Source organism: Aulonocara stuartgranti (assembly GCF_965226115.1).
Source record: "Aulonocara stuartgranti genome assembly, chromosome: 17".
Lineage (NCBI taxonomy): Eukaryota > Metazoa > Chordata > Actinopteri > Cichliformes > Cichlidae > Aulonocara > Aulonocara stuartgranti.
Window position 1 is genome coordinate 23,703,121 of NC_138953.1, and position 20,103 is coordinate 23,723,223.

At 41.8% G+C, this 20,103-nt stretch overlaps 1 protein-coding gene across 2 annotated transcripts in view; it reads right to left on the reverse strand.

Moving 5' to 3' along the window:
• Positions 1-1,898: 1,898 nt before the first annotated feature.
• ntn4 (netrin 4) overlaps positions 1,899-20,103 on the reverse strand; it is a 32,155-nt gene continuing 13,950 nt past the window's right edge. For both annotated transcript variants that reach the window (XM_082510611.1, XM_082510610.1), the window contains 7 exons: positions 14,679-14,805; positions 14,270-14,455; positions 6,210-6,423; positions 5,763-5,854; positions 5,113-5,181; positions 3,119-3,292; positions 1,899-3,043 (listed from right to left, as the gene is read on the reverse strand). In XM_082510611.1, coding sequence (XP_082366737.1) covers positions 2,904-3,043; positions 3,119-3,292; positions 5,113-5,181; positions 5,763-5,854; positions 6,210-6,423; positions 14,270-14,455; positions 14,679-14,805 — 1,002 coding nt within the window. In that variant the 3' untranslated portion in view covers positions 1,899-2,903. The remainder of the gene's footprint in view (positions 3,044-3,118; positions 3,293-5,112; positions 5,182-5,762; positions 5,855-6,209; positions 6,424-14,269; positions 14,456-14,678; positions 14,806-20,103) is intronic.

The following is a 20,103-nucleotide window of genomic DNA, read 5'->3' on the forward strand; positions in this document are numbered from 1 at the left end:
ATGTGGGTCCAAGAGGCTATCTGGTTTGGCTGTGAGAAAATATCCACTCATGCTCACCTCTTGTTGTTGAGGTGAGATAGGTAGACAGGTGAGCGACCTTTGACCCCACCTGCCACGGTGCTCTGCTTGACGCGCCAGGAATGTGTCCACACCTCTCAGCCAACCACGTCATGGCGAGTGGAAAACACGCACCAAGTCTACAGCCAAACGGAGTGTGTGCGCCGGCTCCGGCGCCTCTGTTGTGGTCTACATTCTGCAGTGCTGTGCAAATGTAGGGGAGAGTGTTTTGGGAGCAGGAGTGATGGATGACTTAATGCGAAGGGACACAGGGAGAGGAGCAGGAGGCGTGTGTGTGGGAAAGAGAGCAGTGTGATAAGGATATTTTTGTCCCGTTTATGTGAAGTATTTCAAGGTCTTGGCAGTCGTATCGATTGTTGTTGAAAATACAGTATGCGCGTCAGCAGCAAGGCTTCAGCAGCAAACGGAGGTTGCTCAACAAGACAGTTTTTCTACTTTGTTGCAGTTTTGTCCATCACCGTTTTAATTCTTGTTCCTGTCAGTTTTCTTTTACACATTTGGGAAGCAATAACATTGATTTTGGTCATCATGCATCGCTCCAACTGCCAATGTACCCCGATCATATATCTGTGAACAGTATCCTTCACTCTCATTGGTAGAGAAAAGTTCAGTTTGGGACCTGCCTTCTCTGCCTCTCAGACTGCACATAAAAGAGAGACTGAGGGTGTTTTCATACACAATTGATGCCTTCTTCATTTCCCCCCTTGGTGCGTTTTGTTTGTGCAGATGTGAACCTAAACAACTACAATAAGACGACTTAGATAAACTCCAGAGCGGTTCATTTATGGTGAGAGTGTGATCCGACCTCAATCTGACCCTGCAAGTCTGAGCTAAATGCCTTCCCATGACCAGCTTTCCATTCTGAGATTCGACAGTACACCAGACATACAAATGGAGATATTGCTCCATGTTATCCACTTCTACCAGAACACACCATCTTCATCCTGAAACTAAACGACGGGGAAAATACTACAAGTTTATTTATCGACTGATTTGGACCAGAGTAAATTAACCATAGGCATAAAAACACCCTTAGTTAAAGTGTAAACCACCACATTGGTTTTATTGGAGGCTTAAGTTGCCATATTTGGACCCAAGAGTTAACTGCCAAGTTATTTAGTTAAACCAGTATATCATCTGTAAACTGTAGGAGAGCAATGCAGAGGCACAGTAAAGGCACAATAACATACAACACAATCAGTCACTAAAACTCCACATGGATTTATACAAACATTCAACCATCTATAGATCCCAAAAATGTAAAGTCGGGAATGTTAACATGTGACTTTGTGGGGATTTACTCACTTTTAAAGGCAGACTCAAATGTCCTTTAAAAGAGCTTTCTTTCTAATAACCTCGGCAGCCTATTTTTGGGATGCTGCCAAGACACTGAATCTTAAGATTTGCCAGTTGGATGTGAAGATAGGTATGAGGTGATGCGGGCTGGCATACGAGATCAGATGAAGTGCCAGGTTTTGCAGCTGAGCTTGACTTCATGACCTGTCTGAACTACAGCTGCTTGATTTTATAGACAGATTTTACTTCCCGTGTTTATTAGTTGCTTGTGCCAGACTTTCAAACAGGATCACATTCAGGGTCAGTTTTATCTTCAAATAGCAAAACAGTGGAAAATTATTTCTCACGAGGGGCCTCAATTTTAATTGCATCACTTTGCAAACTGTACTGGTAAGCGCAGGTGTTGCTCGTTTGGCCCCAATCGTGTGTTTCTTGCCTCTGTAGGCTTTCTGAAGGCGCTGCAGTTTATCAGAAGGCTTATCAGTGCTGATAAACGATGGCTAAGTGACAAAAACAAGACGAAATTTGAAGTTATCCTTTAATATTACCATGAAAAAAAAAAAACAACTGGAGAAAGATATGGCATAATATTTATATAGATATATACAAAATAATACTGTACATGAGCACAAAAAGGAAGGAATAACAAGTTTTCTGATTTCTGAGTGTAAATATGAGCGAAATTAATGTACAGCGTTCTGCATTATAAACATTGGAACGGTTGAAAACTATAGAAAAGCTTAAGAGCTGGACTCAATCTGGACTGTGCTCATAATATATATATATATATATATATATATATATATGTACTGCTGCATTCAACCACATTCTCTCTTTCTCTTCCTCTCTCTCTCTCACACACACTCTCACACACACACACAGACAAATACATTCACGATTGGGGTGAAATCCAGTCGCTCTGATTTCAACACAGGCACACCTGGACTGGCTAAGATTTAACCACCTGTAGTGGCTTGTATGGCTTGTTCAGCGTCACACTTCGCACATTGTGTCTGCAGCACACACACACTTGCTGCCTCTGTGAGTGTGTCCACTGTAAAAAACAAAAAACAAAAAAAGGAAGGTTTTACGTGTGTGCGAGTTTGTATTTTTAATGCTCCTCTGTTTGTGTGTCCATATTCCCTCCTTCTGTCCTTCTGAGGATAAAGTGCTGCAGAGGAGGAGAAAGTGTCGCTCAGTTCTCGGACATGCTGCTGAAATTCTTGAGCTGCAGCAGCGACAGCAAAGAAAACATTTTCTTGACTCCTATATGAGAATGCAAGAATTAGAGACAGATGCGAGATGGACGTGTCTTAATGAAATTGCGTCCTGTGTGCTTTTAGCTTGTGCAGTCTGCCACTAGCTTTGAGCTCTCGGCAGTGGAAACAGGTAGGGCCTCAATCTTAGTCCCCGTCCCTTAAAAACCTGCTCTCAGACCTGTGCGACCCAATAATCCACACCTAGAAGATGGGAAACCAACATCCGTCACGTTAGCTGTCCCTCCGGTGCTGTTTTTCTAAATTACCCATCTACCAATTGCAGTCTTTCTTGAGTAAAGTGAGAACTTTGCGGCCCAAACTTGCTTTCCAAGGCTTGACAAAGCTCTTCATGTTGACCAGGAAGCGGCCCTGCTTACGATCCAAGTGGCCAGCCACCAGGTACTCCACGCCTGTGAGGAGAGGTCAGAGGGGTTAAGCACATTTTGGATGTTACCAATGAACAAAGTTGGATGTGCGATTCTTGCCTGGATTGAGGATAGGGCAGGTGCAGCCCCGTGCGGTCCAGGACTCGGGGTAAAGGGTGACGCGACCGCGCTGTATCTTCATTTTGGTATTCTGACTGAGTACCTTCTGAACTTTGACCTCCACCTCAGCATGGGAGCCCTTATCGTGAGCTGCTAGCACTCTCACCTTCAGCACTGGAAGTCAGGGAGAAATGCAACAAGACCTTCAGAGCTGGAGTGTTGTTACACCAGAACAGTGGTGTCAAACTCAAATTCACAGTGGGCCAAAATTCAAAACTGGAACAAGGTCGCGGGCTAACATTAATATTTATTGGAAAAAAAATCTTCCTCCAGATTTAAGAATGAATCTCTTCTTATGGACTCAAACAAGTTTTGCTGAAAAACTGAATATGGAACAAGCAAAGCTTAATACTAAACAATATATATATTAGCTGTATAATACCAGTAGGCCAGCTCTAACAATAATTTGGTATGGCTTCGCGGGCCAAATGTAATTAGGCTGCGGGCCAAATTTGGCCCGCGGGCCAGAGTTTGACACCTATGCACCAGAACAACTTCTTTCTGCATTAAAATGCGACAAAACAACGTGATCCATGGAAGGAGGCTGTCGTGGAAAGTTTGGTTACTGGATGAACTTCAAACAAAGTTTTAATCTGATCAGTTTGAAACTCAGATCAGGTTTTCTCCCCCCCCCAAGGGGCTGGAGCAGAATTAATCATTCCTCTGAATGCTGGGACTTTTTAAAGTAAAGAAAGTGAATTGTGATGCTTTCTTCAGACATTCATGAAGGTGAGCACGACTAACAACTCGTTAGCCAACTTAGGCTTTTCCTCCTTTGTGACTTTAATAATGACCATAATTTATAAAATTAACTTCAGGTTTTATTCAGTGTGACCTTAAACTAGAAACTGAGATCATAAACTCAACTGGAAAGTGTTTTTAGAGGTCACGGAGCGAGGGTTAAGGCTTTTTGGAATCAGAGGAGTCGCCCCCTGCTGCCCATTAAACAGAATGCAAATGCTGTGAATGATTTGACCTGCATTAGGTAGTGAACATGAGCAGACAAATATCAGCTGAGCAACTAAAGGTAAACATCAGGTTCTTGCTTGTGTTAATTATTTTTCTTGTATGCTGTCTTTATATTTGTAAAGAAGAGTTAACAGGGTACAGGGTGGTTGCCTGAAGTTTGCATGAAAGATGCCAAATTGTCTGCAAACACTTGCCAACTAATCTCTAAGCCATGGTTGGGCAAGTCCAGGCCTCGAGTGCCAGTGCCCTGCAGGTTTTAGATATCACCCTGGGTCCACAGACCTGAATCAAAAGATTAGTTCATTATCAGGCCTCTGGAGAACTTCAAGACATGTTGAGGAGGTAATTTAGCCATTTGAGTAAGTTGTGTTGAATCAAGGACACATCTAAAACCTGCAGGACATTGGCACTCGAGGCCTGGAGTTGCCTACCCCTCTAAGCAGTAGTGAAACTCTGAGAAGCGAACAGCAGACTAAAAATGGAAAAGATTCGTCTTCAAAACAAAAGCTGCACCTTTTGAAAGGTTTTGGTTTCAGCGGTAACATTTAGTTTGAAGGCAAAAGTTTGCCATTTATGATGTGCGTTCCACTTTTTTGCTAATTACTGCTTTTAGCTAACGTCCTCAATGCAAGCTACAGGCAAAAAACCCCCAAAATAAATCTTCAAAAACAAACAAAAAAAATCTTGACTTTTATTTTGTTTTTGTAATTTTTTAATGAACCATTTTATTACAGGTTCTGTTTAATGTTTTGTTTGCTGTAACATATTCATTTACCAACTTGTGGGATAAATAAAGTACGTATAATTAAAATACAAAGACAGACTGAATCAATGAGCATGAGTATAACAATGTTAGACATAAATACAGTGAAATAGATGATTTACATTTAAATGCATTAAACTAATCAGGTAAAGCCAGGCTTACATGAGTTACAGTGCATGTTTGGAGATGTTTGAATGCTTACCGTATGCATAATTCATGGTGCAAAAGAGTTTGCTGTTGGTCAGACTTTGCTCTTGGCACTCACACTTCTCTGCAGGGGGGACATGCAAGAACAGTTTCATATTTGTAGCATAAATAAATAACTTTTTCTCTATGTGTGTGTGTATGTGTGTGTGCGCGCGTGTTGCCTCAGATACTGTATGTGATGTCCTAAGACTAATAATAAGTACAGTGTGTGGCGTCCAGTGAGGAATGTGCCAATAAAAGCTGGAGTTACAGTGTGGTGGTACTAAGGGTCTGCGAGAAGAGACCTCCACTTGGAAACTGTCCTTGCACACACACACACACACACACACACACACACACACACACACACACACACACACACACACACAGTCATGTTTCCATCCTGGAATCTGCATACCTCAACTTTCAAGCATGTCTTCATACAGCAATGTAATGATTTAAATTACGAGGACTTGCCTTTTGTCCCTAATGTCCCCACAACATGAGTAAAACAAGCACACACTCACACACATCTTTGTTCAATGTCTTTCTGAGAGCGTAGCCAGACTTTCATTACTTAAACATTAACACTTGGTCAGTGGACCGTGAAGGAGGATAAACCACACACACATGGACGCACGCACACACACACTCTCTGTATTGTACCTAAGTGAAGAGCAGAGAAGAGTTCGTCCGTTCTGAAGATTCTGACTGACTCACTGGCGTTTCTGTCCAGGTGGTACAACTCCAGATCAGAGCTGCAACACAACATCGGCATACATGTTATCATAAAACAGGAATTATAGCATCGAAATACACTTAAAGTCCTTAAAGTCAACATCTCTTTAAGCAGAAAAAAATTCTATTTATATTTAAGGCTACGTACAATTACATGAAAAACACGTTTGACTATTTTAACAGAGCAGACATACTGCCGAGTGATGATACCATACTAACATATTCTCAGTCTCGACCCTGCCTTTGTACTTGCTGTACAAAAACTGGGCAGATATTTGATAATATAAGGACACAAGGTCATGACTAAAAAAAGTTCAGTGCTTCTGTTTTTAGGCACTACAGTTTTGTTATCAGGAGATAAAAGTTCTTACTCACCCAAACATGCAGTCTCCAGTAAACGGATCACAGTCTCCTGCACATTCACATGGACGGCATCCGTATTCGTGAAAGCCCCAGTATCCCACCATGCACCTGTCGCAGTGGGCTCCACCGACGCCTGGTTTGCAGATGCAGTTCCCGTTTGCGGGGTCACAGAGCGAGCCGTCTGCCAAGTGGAAGGGCATTGAGCCCATGGGGTGACAAGTACATGCTGGGGAAGAAAAAGGTGAAATTAAATTAGATTGGAAGGTTTTTAATTGTAGATGATACTAAAACATCATCCTTGCACTATCTGAGAGGCGAGGTACATACTGGACATGTTGTCAGTTCATTACTGAATTCATAGTCATAAATTCTTATGTGCGTGGTATGTTGTTGATCTGAATAATTCAGAAACTGATTTCCCCACACAACCATAACTAGGGTTTATAGAAAATGGTTAGAAAAAAGAAAAATATCAATCATTAGTGATTCTCTGGGGTAAATATCTTTTGTTGGAGAATGGCCAGAGCGCTTTGACATGATAGGACTCAAATGATCACTTATTAGAGCCAAAAGATGCAGAAGAGCATCTCAAACCTTGAAGCAAATGAGCTACAGCAGCAGAAAACCACATTAAGTGCCACTTTTGTTTGCAGAATCTTATTGAATCAATGCTATGAAGAATTGAGGCAATTCTTAAGGCAAAAAGAGTGTCAAACCTGGTACCAACGGGGTGCTGGTTTAGCTCAGTGTGTTGAGCAGGTGAACACATGCCATACGGTGGCCGGCCTGGGTTTGAGTCGACCCGCTGCCCTTTGCGGCATGTCTTCCCCCCTCTCTCTGCCCCTGCTTTCCTGTCCTGTTTTCACGGTGTCTATCAAATAAAGCTGAAAAAGGCCCCCCAAAAATCTGGTACCAACAAGGTGTACCTAATGAAATACCTGTTCAGAAATACTACACAAAAGACTAAAGAAAAGCAGTGAGCAGTGAGTCCAAAGGTCTGACAGTCTGCTGATTAGCAAATTGCTATTTATCACCTGCACTTAAGTATTTCATCAATTGCTCTATTGTCTGCTTTTGTGGCAGCCACTTAAAACACAAAGGCGTCTCTGTTTTTTTTAATCACATGAAGACAGATGTTTATACTTCTTTATTTGTGATCCTAAGCTTTTTCCCAAAGTCGATCAATATGCTTTTAAGGTCTAGAACTCAAATTAATCCTCCTCACATGGATAGATGAACAAATACATACAGTAAAACTCTCAGCCCTCTAATTGTGTACCGATAGGGTGTTTTTCCAACAACCTCCAAAAACAACGAACACACCTTATTACACACCCACCCATGTTTCCATTGGAAATCTGAGAAAACTGCTGTCTGCTGGGACCCGGAGTTGTCAGGCCTCCCCCATAAATAAACCGCAGAGAGAAACAAAGAAGGGGTGTTGTTTGGAGTCATTTGTCTTGTGTTTAATGATGCTTGAAGCCTGACTGCCAGTAAATGACTACTTACTGTACACCCAGAAGCTCCCTCAAGCTCCTTTTTCAAATAAATCATGGTGGAGAAAAAAGAAAAAACAACAACTTTAAGCCAGAGGTCTGAATCAGGCAGTTTTCTCAAACCGAACTGAATGTGTTAAATTCACATCGACGACTATAAACAAATGAGATGGCATGCTTTTAGAAACAAAGATTAGAGTTCATTCCTGACCTTAAAGCATGTTTGCCTTCAAACTGTTATCAGAGCGCTTCACGGACTTTATTTGATAAATTGTTCCGAAATAGAAATACAACAGTCAACATGAAAAGTTTTTAAAGCTTATCAGTTTATATAGGCGTTTTCCCCACCTCAGCAGTGAAATGCACACGAATGCTTGAAGTTTGTAGATAAACAGAAGCACCACTGAGTTTTTATGATTAAACTGCAAAAACTGAGTGCTGGTATAGCTCATGTGGGTTAAGGAGGCAACACATATGCTTTGCTATTGCAGAGTCTTGGGTTTGAATCTAAAGTTGCCCTTTTGCTGCTACTCTCTCTCTCTCGGCTTTCTGTGCTATCAGAAGGTTAAAAAGCCTAAAAATGCAAAAAACAACAACAACAAACAAACAAACAAAAACAAACTCTATGCTAGTTAAAGTTTGAGATAAAAAGACTGAATTTGGTCTCAGGGGCAGCAGCCTAAGCAGAGAAACCCAAACCTTCCTCTCCCCAGGTCTTAGCCAGCCTAAGACCTGGGGAGAGGAAGGTTTGGAAGATGTAATCTCCTAAGTTTGTCCTGGGTCTGGTTTGGGGCCTCCTCTCGTGAGGAAATACCAAGACCATCTCACTCAGGAGCCACCCAGAAGGAATCCTAGTCAGCTGCCTCCTTTCGATGTGGAGTAGCTGTATTCCTAGCCCCTCCTGAATAATTTAATTCTTTATCCTACCACTAAATGTAACTGAGCCTCCAGGAGCTCCACAAATGATTTTTTTAAGCTCCTAGCAAACACTCAAACAAAAACAAACCACAACAGTCACATAACTTACTTGGCAGAAACAATAAAGATAATCAATATCTATAACGTAAGCCATGTCCCAGCACACAGTTCTTTTCAGTTAGCTGCTCCCATTAACTGATCCATGCTGGGAGGTAAGCTAATGCCAGTTAAGATTAGTCACAAGAAATCTAGTTTTATCTAAATAGTTTTATAAAAAGGAACACATCATGCCACGATCTAAAGAAACACCTGACAAACAAAGTCACAGACATCTATCAGTCTGGAAAGCGTTACAAAGCCATTTCTAAAGGTTTAGGCCTCCAAGGAACCATGGTGAGAGCCGTTATACACAAATACAAAAAACATGAAACAGTGGTGAAGCGTCCCAGGAGTGACCGGCCAACCAGAAGTACTCCAAAAGTACAGTGATGACTCCTCCAGGAAGTCATAAAAGACCCCAGAAAAACACTAAGGAACCACAGTCTTCACATAGCTCAGTTAATGTCAGAGTTCCGAATCCTGAATCCGACTGAGATCCTGTGGCATGCTCTTAAAAAGGCAGCTCATGCTTGAAAACCTTCCAATGTGGCTGAATTACAACAATTCTGCAAAAGATGAGTGGGCAAAAATTTCTCCACGGCGCTGTAAAATACTCATTGCCAGTTACTGCAAATGCTTGTTTGCTGTTGTTGCTGCTAATAGGTGGACCAACCAGTTATTTGGTTTAGGGGGCAATCACTTTTTCGCACAGGGCCATGTAGGTTCCCCCTACCCTTAATAATAAAAACCTTCATTTGAAAATGCATTTTGTGTTTACTTGTGTTATCTTTGTCTAATATTTAAATTTGTTTGACGATCTGAAACATTTAAGTGGGACTTGAATGCTAAAAAATAGAAATGAGGAAGTGGGCAAACACTTTTTCCACACCGCTGTAAATACAATAACAGGCGACGGGAGTTACATGACCCAAACTGTGCCTTTGACCCAAGAGAACGATGTCAACTGTCAAACCAAACAGTTTATCAGACAACTCACCCACACAAAGATAAGATTGAACTCCATCAGAAGACCTAGCAATACAGTACCAATAAAATCATAAAGATATCACATTTATATCCTTTATAGATGTGGGCATGTAAAAAAGGCCATATCAGCACTCTCTTAGGAAGCATCCTGCACAGGTAAATAATTAATAGAGATCACAGCGCCACCTCAGTGCCATTTAAAACCAAGACACGTGTGACGGTGTGTTTGGCAAGCGTGTGAATTTTCATATTTGTGTGAAAATTTATGACCACTTGAAGGATTCACAATGCAACAACTCCTGTAAGCAAATATGTGCGTCTAAGAAACCTGTCAGCTGCAAGAGCTCTGACAATGAAGACTTTATGAGTGTGTGCTGAGACATGATACGACACCTGCCCGAACAACCACGAGAAAACCCACTACAGACATAAATCCCCACACACACAAACACACACTGTAACTCTCCCTCCTGATAAACGGCTTTGGTGTGTACCAGCTTGCGTGAAGCTTGACAAGAGTGTTTTCTTTCGCGGGCCCCTCAGAGGCTGGAATGAAAAAAATGTTCCTCACAACGGAGGGAAATTCCTCCATTGTCAGCGAGCTGCTGCAGTGGGATTACACAACCTGAACCTTCATTTTAGGGGTTCTCCAAGCATGTTGTTGCTCCTTTTTTCTAATCAGTCAGCCTTCATTAGTTATTATCCCAGAGGTGAGTTTTTGGGTGTAAAGCACCGAACCTAATGACTGAAATCACACCTGCTGTAAAGAAGGCATGCATCTGTTTCTGTGACCTTATCAGAGATGCAGAGATATGAGAAAACGTCAGAAAATCTGGAAGGACAATAAATGAGGTTGTATAAGTCCATACAGTATGCAATTTATCAACTACTCACTGTTCCTGAACTGCCAGACAGAACAGCAAGAGACTTGGTACACATGCTGCAGGACATGACAAGCTTAAAAAGTTATGGAACATCACAGGTGGCATGGTCTCCATATTTCAGAAACTGCTTGTCTACTGGAATTTCCCCAAACATCCATCTCTTGGGCAACAGTAACTCAAATAGCCACCTGCTACAAGCAAGGGATGCAGAAGAGCATCTCAGCCCTTAGAGCTGATGAGCTACATCAGCAGAAGACCACACCAGCTGCCAGTCCTTACTAAAACTGGACAATGGTCATATAATGAAATATATGATGATATAATGGTGTTTGTTTAAACACCGCCTGAGCATTGTCGCTGACCATGTCCATCTCTTTATGACCACAGTGTTCCCATCTTCTGATGGCTGCTTCCAGCAGGATAACACAGGACAATGAGTTCACTGTACTCATACGGCCTCCACAGTCACCAGATCGCAGTCCAATAGCGCTCATTTAGGATGTAGTGGAACAGGTGATTTGCATCATGGATGTCAACATGGACCAAAATCTCTGAGGAATGTTTTCAGCAACTTGTTGAATCTGCGCCACAAAGAGTTAAGGCAGTTCACAAGGCAAAAAGGGTTCAACTTGGTAGCAGGAAGTTGTACGTAACAAACTGGCCAATCAGTGTCTATAAAAAACAGACAAAGCCACTGTGACATCGCCCACTGGTTAGTGAATTCATACACAAGTGAAGCTTTCAGATGTGTTTCCACCATTGCTATTTTAGTGTACTGAAACCAGACATGACAAGTAGATCTGAAACCCAGAACACTGCACACTCATACAGTAACAATGTATCAACCATAAGGTGATGGAGAAGCACACCCCGTTTTATCCTCCTGTTTGTCTCCAATTAGGAATATGTGTTTAATACATGACTATAAATCCTGATGAATTAATCATCTGTAGCCCTAGTTTAAAGTTAATTTTAACTGTGTTTACTAAGGTCAAAGATTCAGGGAGCTGAAGGGTTGCTTTTGACCTTTCTTGCAACCAGAGGAGTCCCCCCCTGCTGGCTGCTAGTTTCATGGCAGGACTTTCTTCTAGAGCAGGGGTGTCAAACTCAAATACACAGTGGGCCAAAATTCAAAACTGGATCAAAGTCGCAGGCTAACATTAATATTCATTGAAAAAAAATCTTCCTCCAAATATAACAAGGAATCTTTTCTTATGGACTCAAACAAGTTTTGCTGAAAAACTGAGCATGGAACAAGCAAAGCTTAATACTAAACAATATATAAAACTTATATAAACGTATATATAACTTAATATTGCACACATGCAAAATCGAAATTCCAATTAAATAACACATCAGTGGAATTCATTTCTTAAATAAAAATTGTATTTGCAGCCAAAACACCAACAGAGCATTCTGGGAATTTTAGTATTAGCAGTACATGAACTGTATAATACCAGCAGGCCAGCTCTAATAGTAATTTTGTATGGCTTCGCGGGCCAAATGTAATTAGGCTACAGGCCAAATTTGGCCCGCGGGCCAGAGTTTGACACCTATGTTCTAGAGTAATGCTGTTACGTTAACTAACAGCGACTCTAACTACAACTCTCTAACTACAAAGAAGTTATTTTTTTAAACTTCATTGTTAATTTTCATTCTATTTTTTCTGCTTTGAAGTGTTGAGTTTGGCATTTTGCCTCAGCTATCTTAGTTTGGATAAGCAAAGAGTGGATCCTCCTGAAGAACCTAGGACTCTGCACACTCATACAGTAATAACCCTTCTGTCACAAGGTTTCTCTCTTACTGTCGATTATCATTTATTTTACTCTGAATAGGATCATAATTTCCAAAACGCATAAGGCTGTGTAGTAAAAATGAGTGGAAACTACTGAATTATATTATAAACTAAACTGATGTGTTAATGAGGTCATAAATCAGGTAAGAAATTGGATCATTTTGGATTCGTATGACCAAAATACTCCCCACCCCTCTGGTGGCCATTCATATACAGTCTGTCTTTTGTAGAGCAGAGCTGCAGACACTTTTTCTTGTTTTTCAGACATGATTTATTCATGCCCAGACACAGATTTGCTGCTGAGTATTTTACAGGTTCTTATAAATGTCTGCTTGTATTTATCTTGAAATGAATCTCTTGAATTATATAATGCAAGAATTTCACTCACATGTGCTGTACCAATGTACCTGCACATGTGATGTGACAATAAAAGTGATTTGATTTGATTTGCACGATGAAATCAAACCCTGAAAGACGGCAAATTGGGCTGATAGCCAACATGTTCTTCCCTCTGTGTTTTTGAACGGTCTGCTGCTACTTGATACTCTTTAGGTTTTAATGAGATTTGCTTGCACACACACACACACACACACACACACACACACACACACACACACACACACACACACACACACACACACACACACACACACACACACACACACACACACTTTCCTTGGCGTTCATTTCCAGCATACCTGTGGGGATGAGTTCACAAATCTGACAGATAATCAGAGGGAGACTGTAGCCACCGGTCTGTGTTTATGGATGACTATCTCATGTTTACTTAACACTCACCTCTTCACAACCCCCCCCCACACACACACACACACACACACACACACAGTGACGGAGAAAGGACCGTCACACATTCACAGCTAACAATCAAGCTCTGAGTCACATCTTAAAAATGGCAGAACAAACCGAGATGGACAAGCAGGAGTTTTATGATGAACTTTGAGTCAAGACACAAGTATGCCTCCATCTGATGATTAACTATGGAGTAACTGGATGGAGAATGGGGCATCTGCTGCCTCTGAGACACACACACACACACACACACACACACACACACACACACACAGAGCCAGGTGCCCGTGAGGACTGAGTGTTATGCAGCATGTTCTGGCTTGTGATCTCCGTCCTCTGCATTCCTGAGAAAAATCAAAGGGCTGTGCCAGTATGGTGCATTTGTCACCACTGGTCTAATGCTGTGACTCCATATTGAATGTCGTGTGCCAGTGAAATTCCTATTATCATTCCAAATAGATAGCAGTTTTATAAAATATACTGTAGAAAGTAAATGGACAGTCAAGAACACGGCTGAGCTTTTAGCTGCTCTTTCACATTTAAAAAGATACTTCAGTAGAAGCAACTTGATTACTCGTTTCATCCAAGGTATGGATGAAACGTTAGATGGACTACTGCAGCAGAAGATCACACCAGGTCCGCTCCCATTAACTAAGAACAGGAAACTGAGGCTAAAATTCACACCCGCTCTGACAAGACTCTGTTTCTGCTACAAGATTCAGATTGAAGGGTCAGAATTTGCCATGATTTTCACGTTAATATGAACTTCTGACCTCTATGAAAGCTCTGAGAAATGTTTCCAGCACCTTGGTGGATCTGTGACATGAAGATCTAAGACAGCTCTGAAGGACAAAGGGTCCAACTTGGCACCAGCAAAGTGTTACCAATGAGGGTATATAGACTTACATCAAGGGTGTCTAACATAGATTAATTCATGGGGCACATACAGTTCATTTTGTGGGCTTGTTCATTTTAAATTTACATCTGAAACATTTGACGATCTCTAATAAAGTTGATGCCACCAACTGTGCTCCTAAAAGTCTGCCTCCCACTATAGTTTAGTAAAATGTGTGTGCAGCTTACGTTTGCAGGAGTCGGGGGCGGCGTGCGGTCGGTTGGGATCTCTGTAAAAGCCTGGCTTGCATTTCTCACACTGTCGCCCTTCAGTGTTGTGCAGACAATCGCAGATGCCTCCGCTTCGCTGGCCAGACTCTCGCCACGCTGTCCAATCAAAGCGGCAGTTCTGAGCGTGTCCGTTACACTTGCACTCTGGTGTGAGAAGAAGAAGATAGTCATCAAGAATGAAAATATCAGACTGGCAACTGGCTATATGTACAAATGTTTCAGAGAGCATTTGGAGGCTGTTCGTTCTGATATTTTAGTAAAGTATGAAGGTTTTCAATAACCTTTCCTAGATTTAAGATTTACAGGCTAAGTTTTAATACAAGAGTCCTGTGGTGGAAAAAGGTGTGAACAATTTTGTTTGACTCACTCCGACATTCATGCGGCGCTCCCGTCAGTCCATCGGCAGGCTGCCACGGTCTGTCGTTGTACAGAGGAGCGCAGCGCTCGCAGTGATCACCTGCAGTGTTGTGTCTGCACACACACTTCCCATGGACCTGTGAGAGAGAGCTCATTAGCAACAAGCAGCATGATAGACGGAGGTAAAGATGGACAAATAGCAGGAACAAAGAGGTCAGTGTGATGGAAAGGACAAGCTTCTTCACTCTCTCTTAACCACTTTCTTCCTTTTTTAATCGCTCCTATTCTCTTGGTTCAAAATCAGTGAATGGAGATTTATTGTTTGGCTTCATGGCTAGAAACGGGAATGGGCCTCAGCTCTGAAAAGCCTGCGTGTGTGTGTGTTTATGAGTATGTGTGTACGAGTGCAAGTATGCAGCGCTGAGAGCACAATAACAATCTCCTTGTCATTCCTGTGAGCTGGAATGCCATGCATGCTGGATAATGATTGAATGGGGGGGGGGGGGGGGGGGGGGGGGGGCAAAGCATCTGAGGAAGCTCTTTATTTGTTTGTGTTACACTGTGCAACTGCAATGTAGGACACAATTACACGGCAACTGCAGGGGTACACTCGCAATAATCAACGTGCACACAGGCGTGCAAAATAATTGCAAACGCACACAGATTCTTTGCACTCATTTCCCACGGTGTCGTGATGCGTCATACCTTGTCCCCGGTTCAAAAATCCTATAGGAGCACGGCCACATGCAGCATGCCCTCTGCCTGAACTGACCCCAGATCAGCCCCGCAATGTCGAGGTGAACACGCACACACATGACTGGTTTCACACACCGGTTTTAATCACACTAATAGGAGGAGAAATTGCACAAATGAGAGGTCCGGGTAATCAGGAGACATGATTACACGTTCAGCAAAGAGTAGTGATTAATATAAAGTGTGCAAAGAAAGGAGGGGAAAGAGGAGAAGCAGAAAAAGCCAGGAAAAAACTCTGGCTTAAGTCCACACGGCTGGTATTTCAACCCACATGTTTACCATACGGCGATATGCCATAGTTAACACACACCCAATGATGCAAACTCATCAAGACTGTGGACAAGGGGGGCTGGCCTGTCTGTGCATTTATGTACTTTTACACAAAGACCATTACCGGTTCCCAAAAGTTCCCAAAGAAGTACAAATATTTTAGTATTTGCACGGCAGTTATAAGTAAATACCACAGCTGTAGGTGTGCTTGATTTATCTCCATAACAGCTCCACAAAAGCTTTGAGACAGATGAAAGCATTACAGGCTCATTAACTATTACCACTTTATAAAATGCCTTTTCTGAGTTCAGGTTTTACATAGCTGAGGTTTTCTCGTGTTAAATGTAACATAACAAATAAAGGCCTATTACAGCTCTACCAGGGCCTGATGTGACACTGGACTGGTGGGCATGTCTTGCACCTTAGGACTGTTGACTCAGATTATACTTAAAACCTTAGGCTGCAGTCTCACAGGCCCAGAGACAGGAAGTCGTCATCTTCTCTCTCACCGGAGCCTTTTGGTAATGGAGCAGTGAGTCACCCAGACAGTAAATGGTGAGTGTAGCTGCCAGCAACCGCTCGCCAACCGGTCAGGAATACACATCCTTCCCCAGGGACCGGAGGTCACCAGCTGGTCTCTGGCTTGTGTTAATGAGGCCTGAGGTAGAGCGCTTGGCAGCTGACTCCAATCAGCAATTAGCTGAGGAGCGCTGAGGCTCCAGGAAAGGACAGTGCCTTTGCAGGATTGTCACTGTGTGGTTTGTGACGTTCATGAGAATACATAAAAATGCATAAATAAAAGGTTTAAAAGGCTTTTTTCTCCCTTCTTCTACTGCACATGTACAAAGTTACAGAACATTTTGGCTTCATTTATAGCTTAATCCTGAGCCAGCATTGAGCAATGTCTCTGGGTCCTCTCAGAAGAGGAAATTAAAAAAATATGAATGTTGAACTTTTAACCAAATAGTTATTATGTAATCTCACTGTTAATGCCATATATTTGTGCACATCTGTAACGCTGATGGACATTGGAACAAAAGAAACCGGATAAATGCTGCAATGAGTGATACCCCTCTTGTATAAGGCCCATTGGAGTTAGTGTGAAAGACAAACGAGGCAAAGATTTAAGTGAGAGAAATGAAAACAGTCGGATGGACTGGAGCATTGCTCATTAGTTAAAGTGAGTGTGACCCCTGTAGTACTATTTGTTTAAGTAGGGGCAATAAACATTTTTGTTTATTACTTAAACAAAAATGGCAAGTTTACATTATAAGCTATAACCGAGCAAAGTGATCGAACATCAGACTGAATTTAAGGACCTATACAGTCGTCGTCTCCATCAGCTCTTACACCCTGCTTTCAGCTTCTCCTTCCTTGACACGTCTTCTCTGTTTTCACTCTTTCCAGTTTGATAGTTGTCCTCTTGCTTTCTCCCTCGTCGTCTCTCACATTTTCTCTGGCTAATTTTGAATCCTCCTGTTTTTCCTCACAGTTGCCGTCAGTTACAGGTGTATCTGACAGCTCAGGTGAAAGCAGGATTCATACAGATGAGGGGTCGTTTAATTTAAATGATTCCACTGTGTATTATTGTTGTCGGGACATCATTCACTCCTTCACAGCCTCACTGGTTGCACTCGTCTCTGAGCTGCTCTCGGTAGGTAATTACTGAAATTAACTGTTATTAAATCACCTGGAGAACTTTGCACTCCTTTTTTTCACGTTCCCATGGCTCACTAAAAGCCTGGCCATTATTTATTTTATTTTTTTTCATTAACATTTAGGAATCACTGTACAGTACCATCAACTTCAACAATTTGTTACTACACAAACTTTTTTTTTTTTTAACAACAAAAATATCCATACAAAAGGGAAAAAAAAAACCCCACAGAACAACAACAACAAAACATGTGGAAAGTGAGATTTTATTACCCTTAATATAACTAATATATCCTCCAGTCTTCTAGTAGTTAACAAAGTCAAAATCAAAATCTGGCCTGCGTTTTACTTTGCACTCCTAGCAGTTTTTTTTTAACACCAAAACAGGGTTTTGTGCCGGCATAGATCTCATAGATTGATATCTTTGGCCACTTATTTTGTGTGCATAAAATAACGTTAAAATGACAGAAAATTTCAACAACATAAGCTATATATTAGGGGTGCAACAATACTCGTATCGATATTGAACCGTTCGATACAGTGCTTTCGGTTCGGTACGCATATGTATCGAACAATACAAAATTTTTAATTTATTTTATCAACTTTTCTTCTGACAATGCTGTCTGTGTTGAGCGCTCAGTGGATCTGCGTTCGACTGCTCCGCCTAGGCTGCACTGTCGAGTGCAGAGCCATTGAGCGCAGCGCAAGCTAGCAAGACAGAAGCTAAGCTTGTTGCAACATGGCAACTACCTCAACGCTACCCGAAATTGAACCTCCCCCACCCTCATTCAGATCTGGCGTTAGGAACTATCTTGGTCTGATCTTGGTGACGTATGACCCTGATGGTAAGCGCATCATGGACAAAAGTAAAACAGTATGTCGGATGTGCCACGCAATGCTCAATTGGTGGGAACTAGTGCATTAGCGCAGTTAGCTTGTTAACGTGTTGACGCCGTCCAGCCCCACCCACTGGGTGATCCTGTTAACTCGTTAATGGAGATTTGCGGCATTATGGCGTTAAAGTCATTTTAACGAGATTAACGCTGACAGCACTAGTGGGAACACAACGAATACGACTGCACATTTACGCCGACATCATCCTAGTGCAAAGACAAGTGGAAGCAGACAAAAACAACAAGCATGCATGCTACAAACTTCACCAGAGTTATTTAGACAGCCGTTAGCACATGATTCTCCTTATGGGGACCTGATATGTTTAATATGCTGCTGAGAATATAGCCCAGAAGAAGCGTATAGTATAGCTTTTATTTTTGGAAAGAGCCATTTCTCTGTAATAAACTCTTTTCCAAAGATGAGTGATTTCTCGATCAGATAGATTTATTTTATTTTATTACTTTGTTGTTTCAGCAACATTACATTTAAAAACTGTACGTTTGAGTTAAAATATATATTTATAATTTTAATAAATGACAAATTAAAAAAGGCATGAACATTTTTTGTATCGAAAAAATATCGAACCGTGACACCAAAGTATCGAACCGAACCGAACCGTGAATTTTGTGTATCGTTGCACTCCTAATATATAGCTATATATTTTATAATCTTTCTTGTGAAAAAAAAAAAGTGGTGGAATGTTGCTTCCGTGCGTTTGAGCAGCTCTGCTCCTGTGGGTCCATAAATAAACTGTCTTATCTGTTTTATCCATGTTTTTAACTTCAGTTCCTGTCACCTGCATTTTGTCCCTCTCGGGATACAGCTTATCTTTAAAAAAATTTTCAAGTTATTAACTTAAAAGATGACTCAGATTAAAAGTATTCTTCCACCCTCTCATGTTTCTGAAGTGGTTCCACACTTTTATCTTGTTTATTTCGGTCTGAGTCAGATGATGAGTTTGCAAACTTGTGGTTTGGTTCCTTTCACAAACAGAAAACTCAAAGTGAACCAAAATGCATCACTAAGAACCTGAGTGCATCAGTCTGGGTTGGATTATGATTTGAATCACGTTCCCACCATAAATGAACTGTTCTGGAGATCATCTGCAGCCAAACTTAGAACTCCTTTTTAAAAGGTGCGGTTGTTTTTGGTCCCCACCAAAGTTCGCACTGTGTTCAGGTCGGCAAAAAACAAACCCCATCAAGAGGCGGTGAAATGAACCAGAGCTTGATTCAAATGGACTAAACAGGACGTGTGAAACAGGCCCTGCTCTTTATTTGATGACAGCTTTTTCTCATTCACTTGCATGCTTAATGGTCAGCAGCTACTCTGGAAGTGAAAACTCATCCCAGAGCTCAGGGTCACACTCAGAACAGAGCGATCCCTGACAGAACTGATTTCCCCCTGACAGTTCAGTTGCAGGCACGGGATGCCATTAAATGTGCTTGTGTTAGCTTTGTGGCTAATCACGCAGAACTACAAAGCCTCCTGTGGGTGGACGGGAGGACAAAACCAACAAACAGAGCAACCCTTCAGTCTCTCAGTGACTATCAGAGCCACTTTCTCTGCTGATTACGCCAAACAGGCACACTTAGAGCAGACAAAACACTGCATGCCTGAGAAAACGTGCACACCACACACACGCACGCACGCACACACACACACACACACACACACACACCATGTGTGATAAAAGTACACATTTGGATAGAGAAGTGAATACTGCATTGTTTGCTTAGCACACAGAATGGCAAATTTAGAAGTTTGCACATGTTTACAGTATGAAGAACCCCAAAAATGTATAACAACACACACACGCACACACGCACGCACACACAAAGCTTTCTCAGAGCGATCACTAA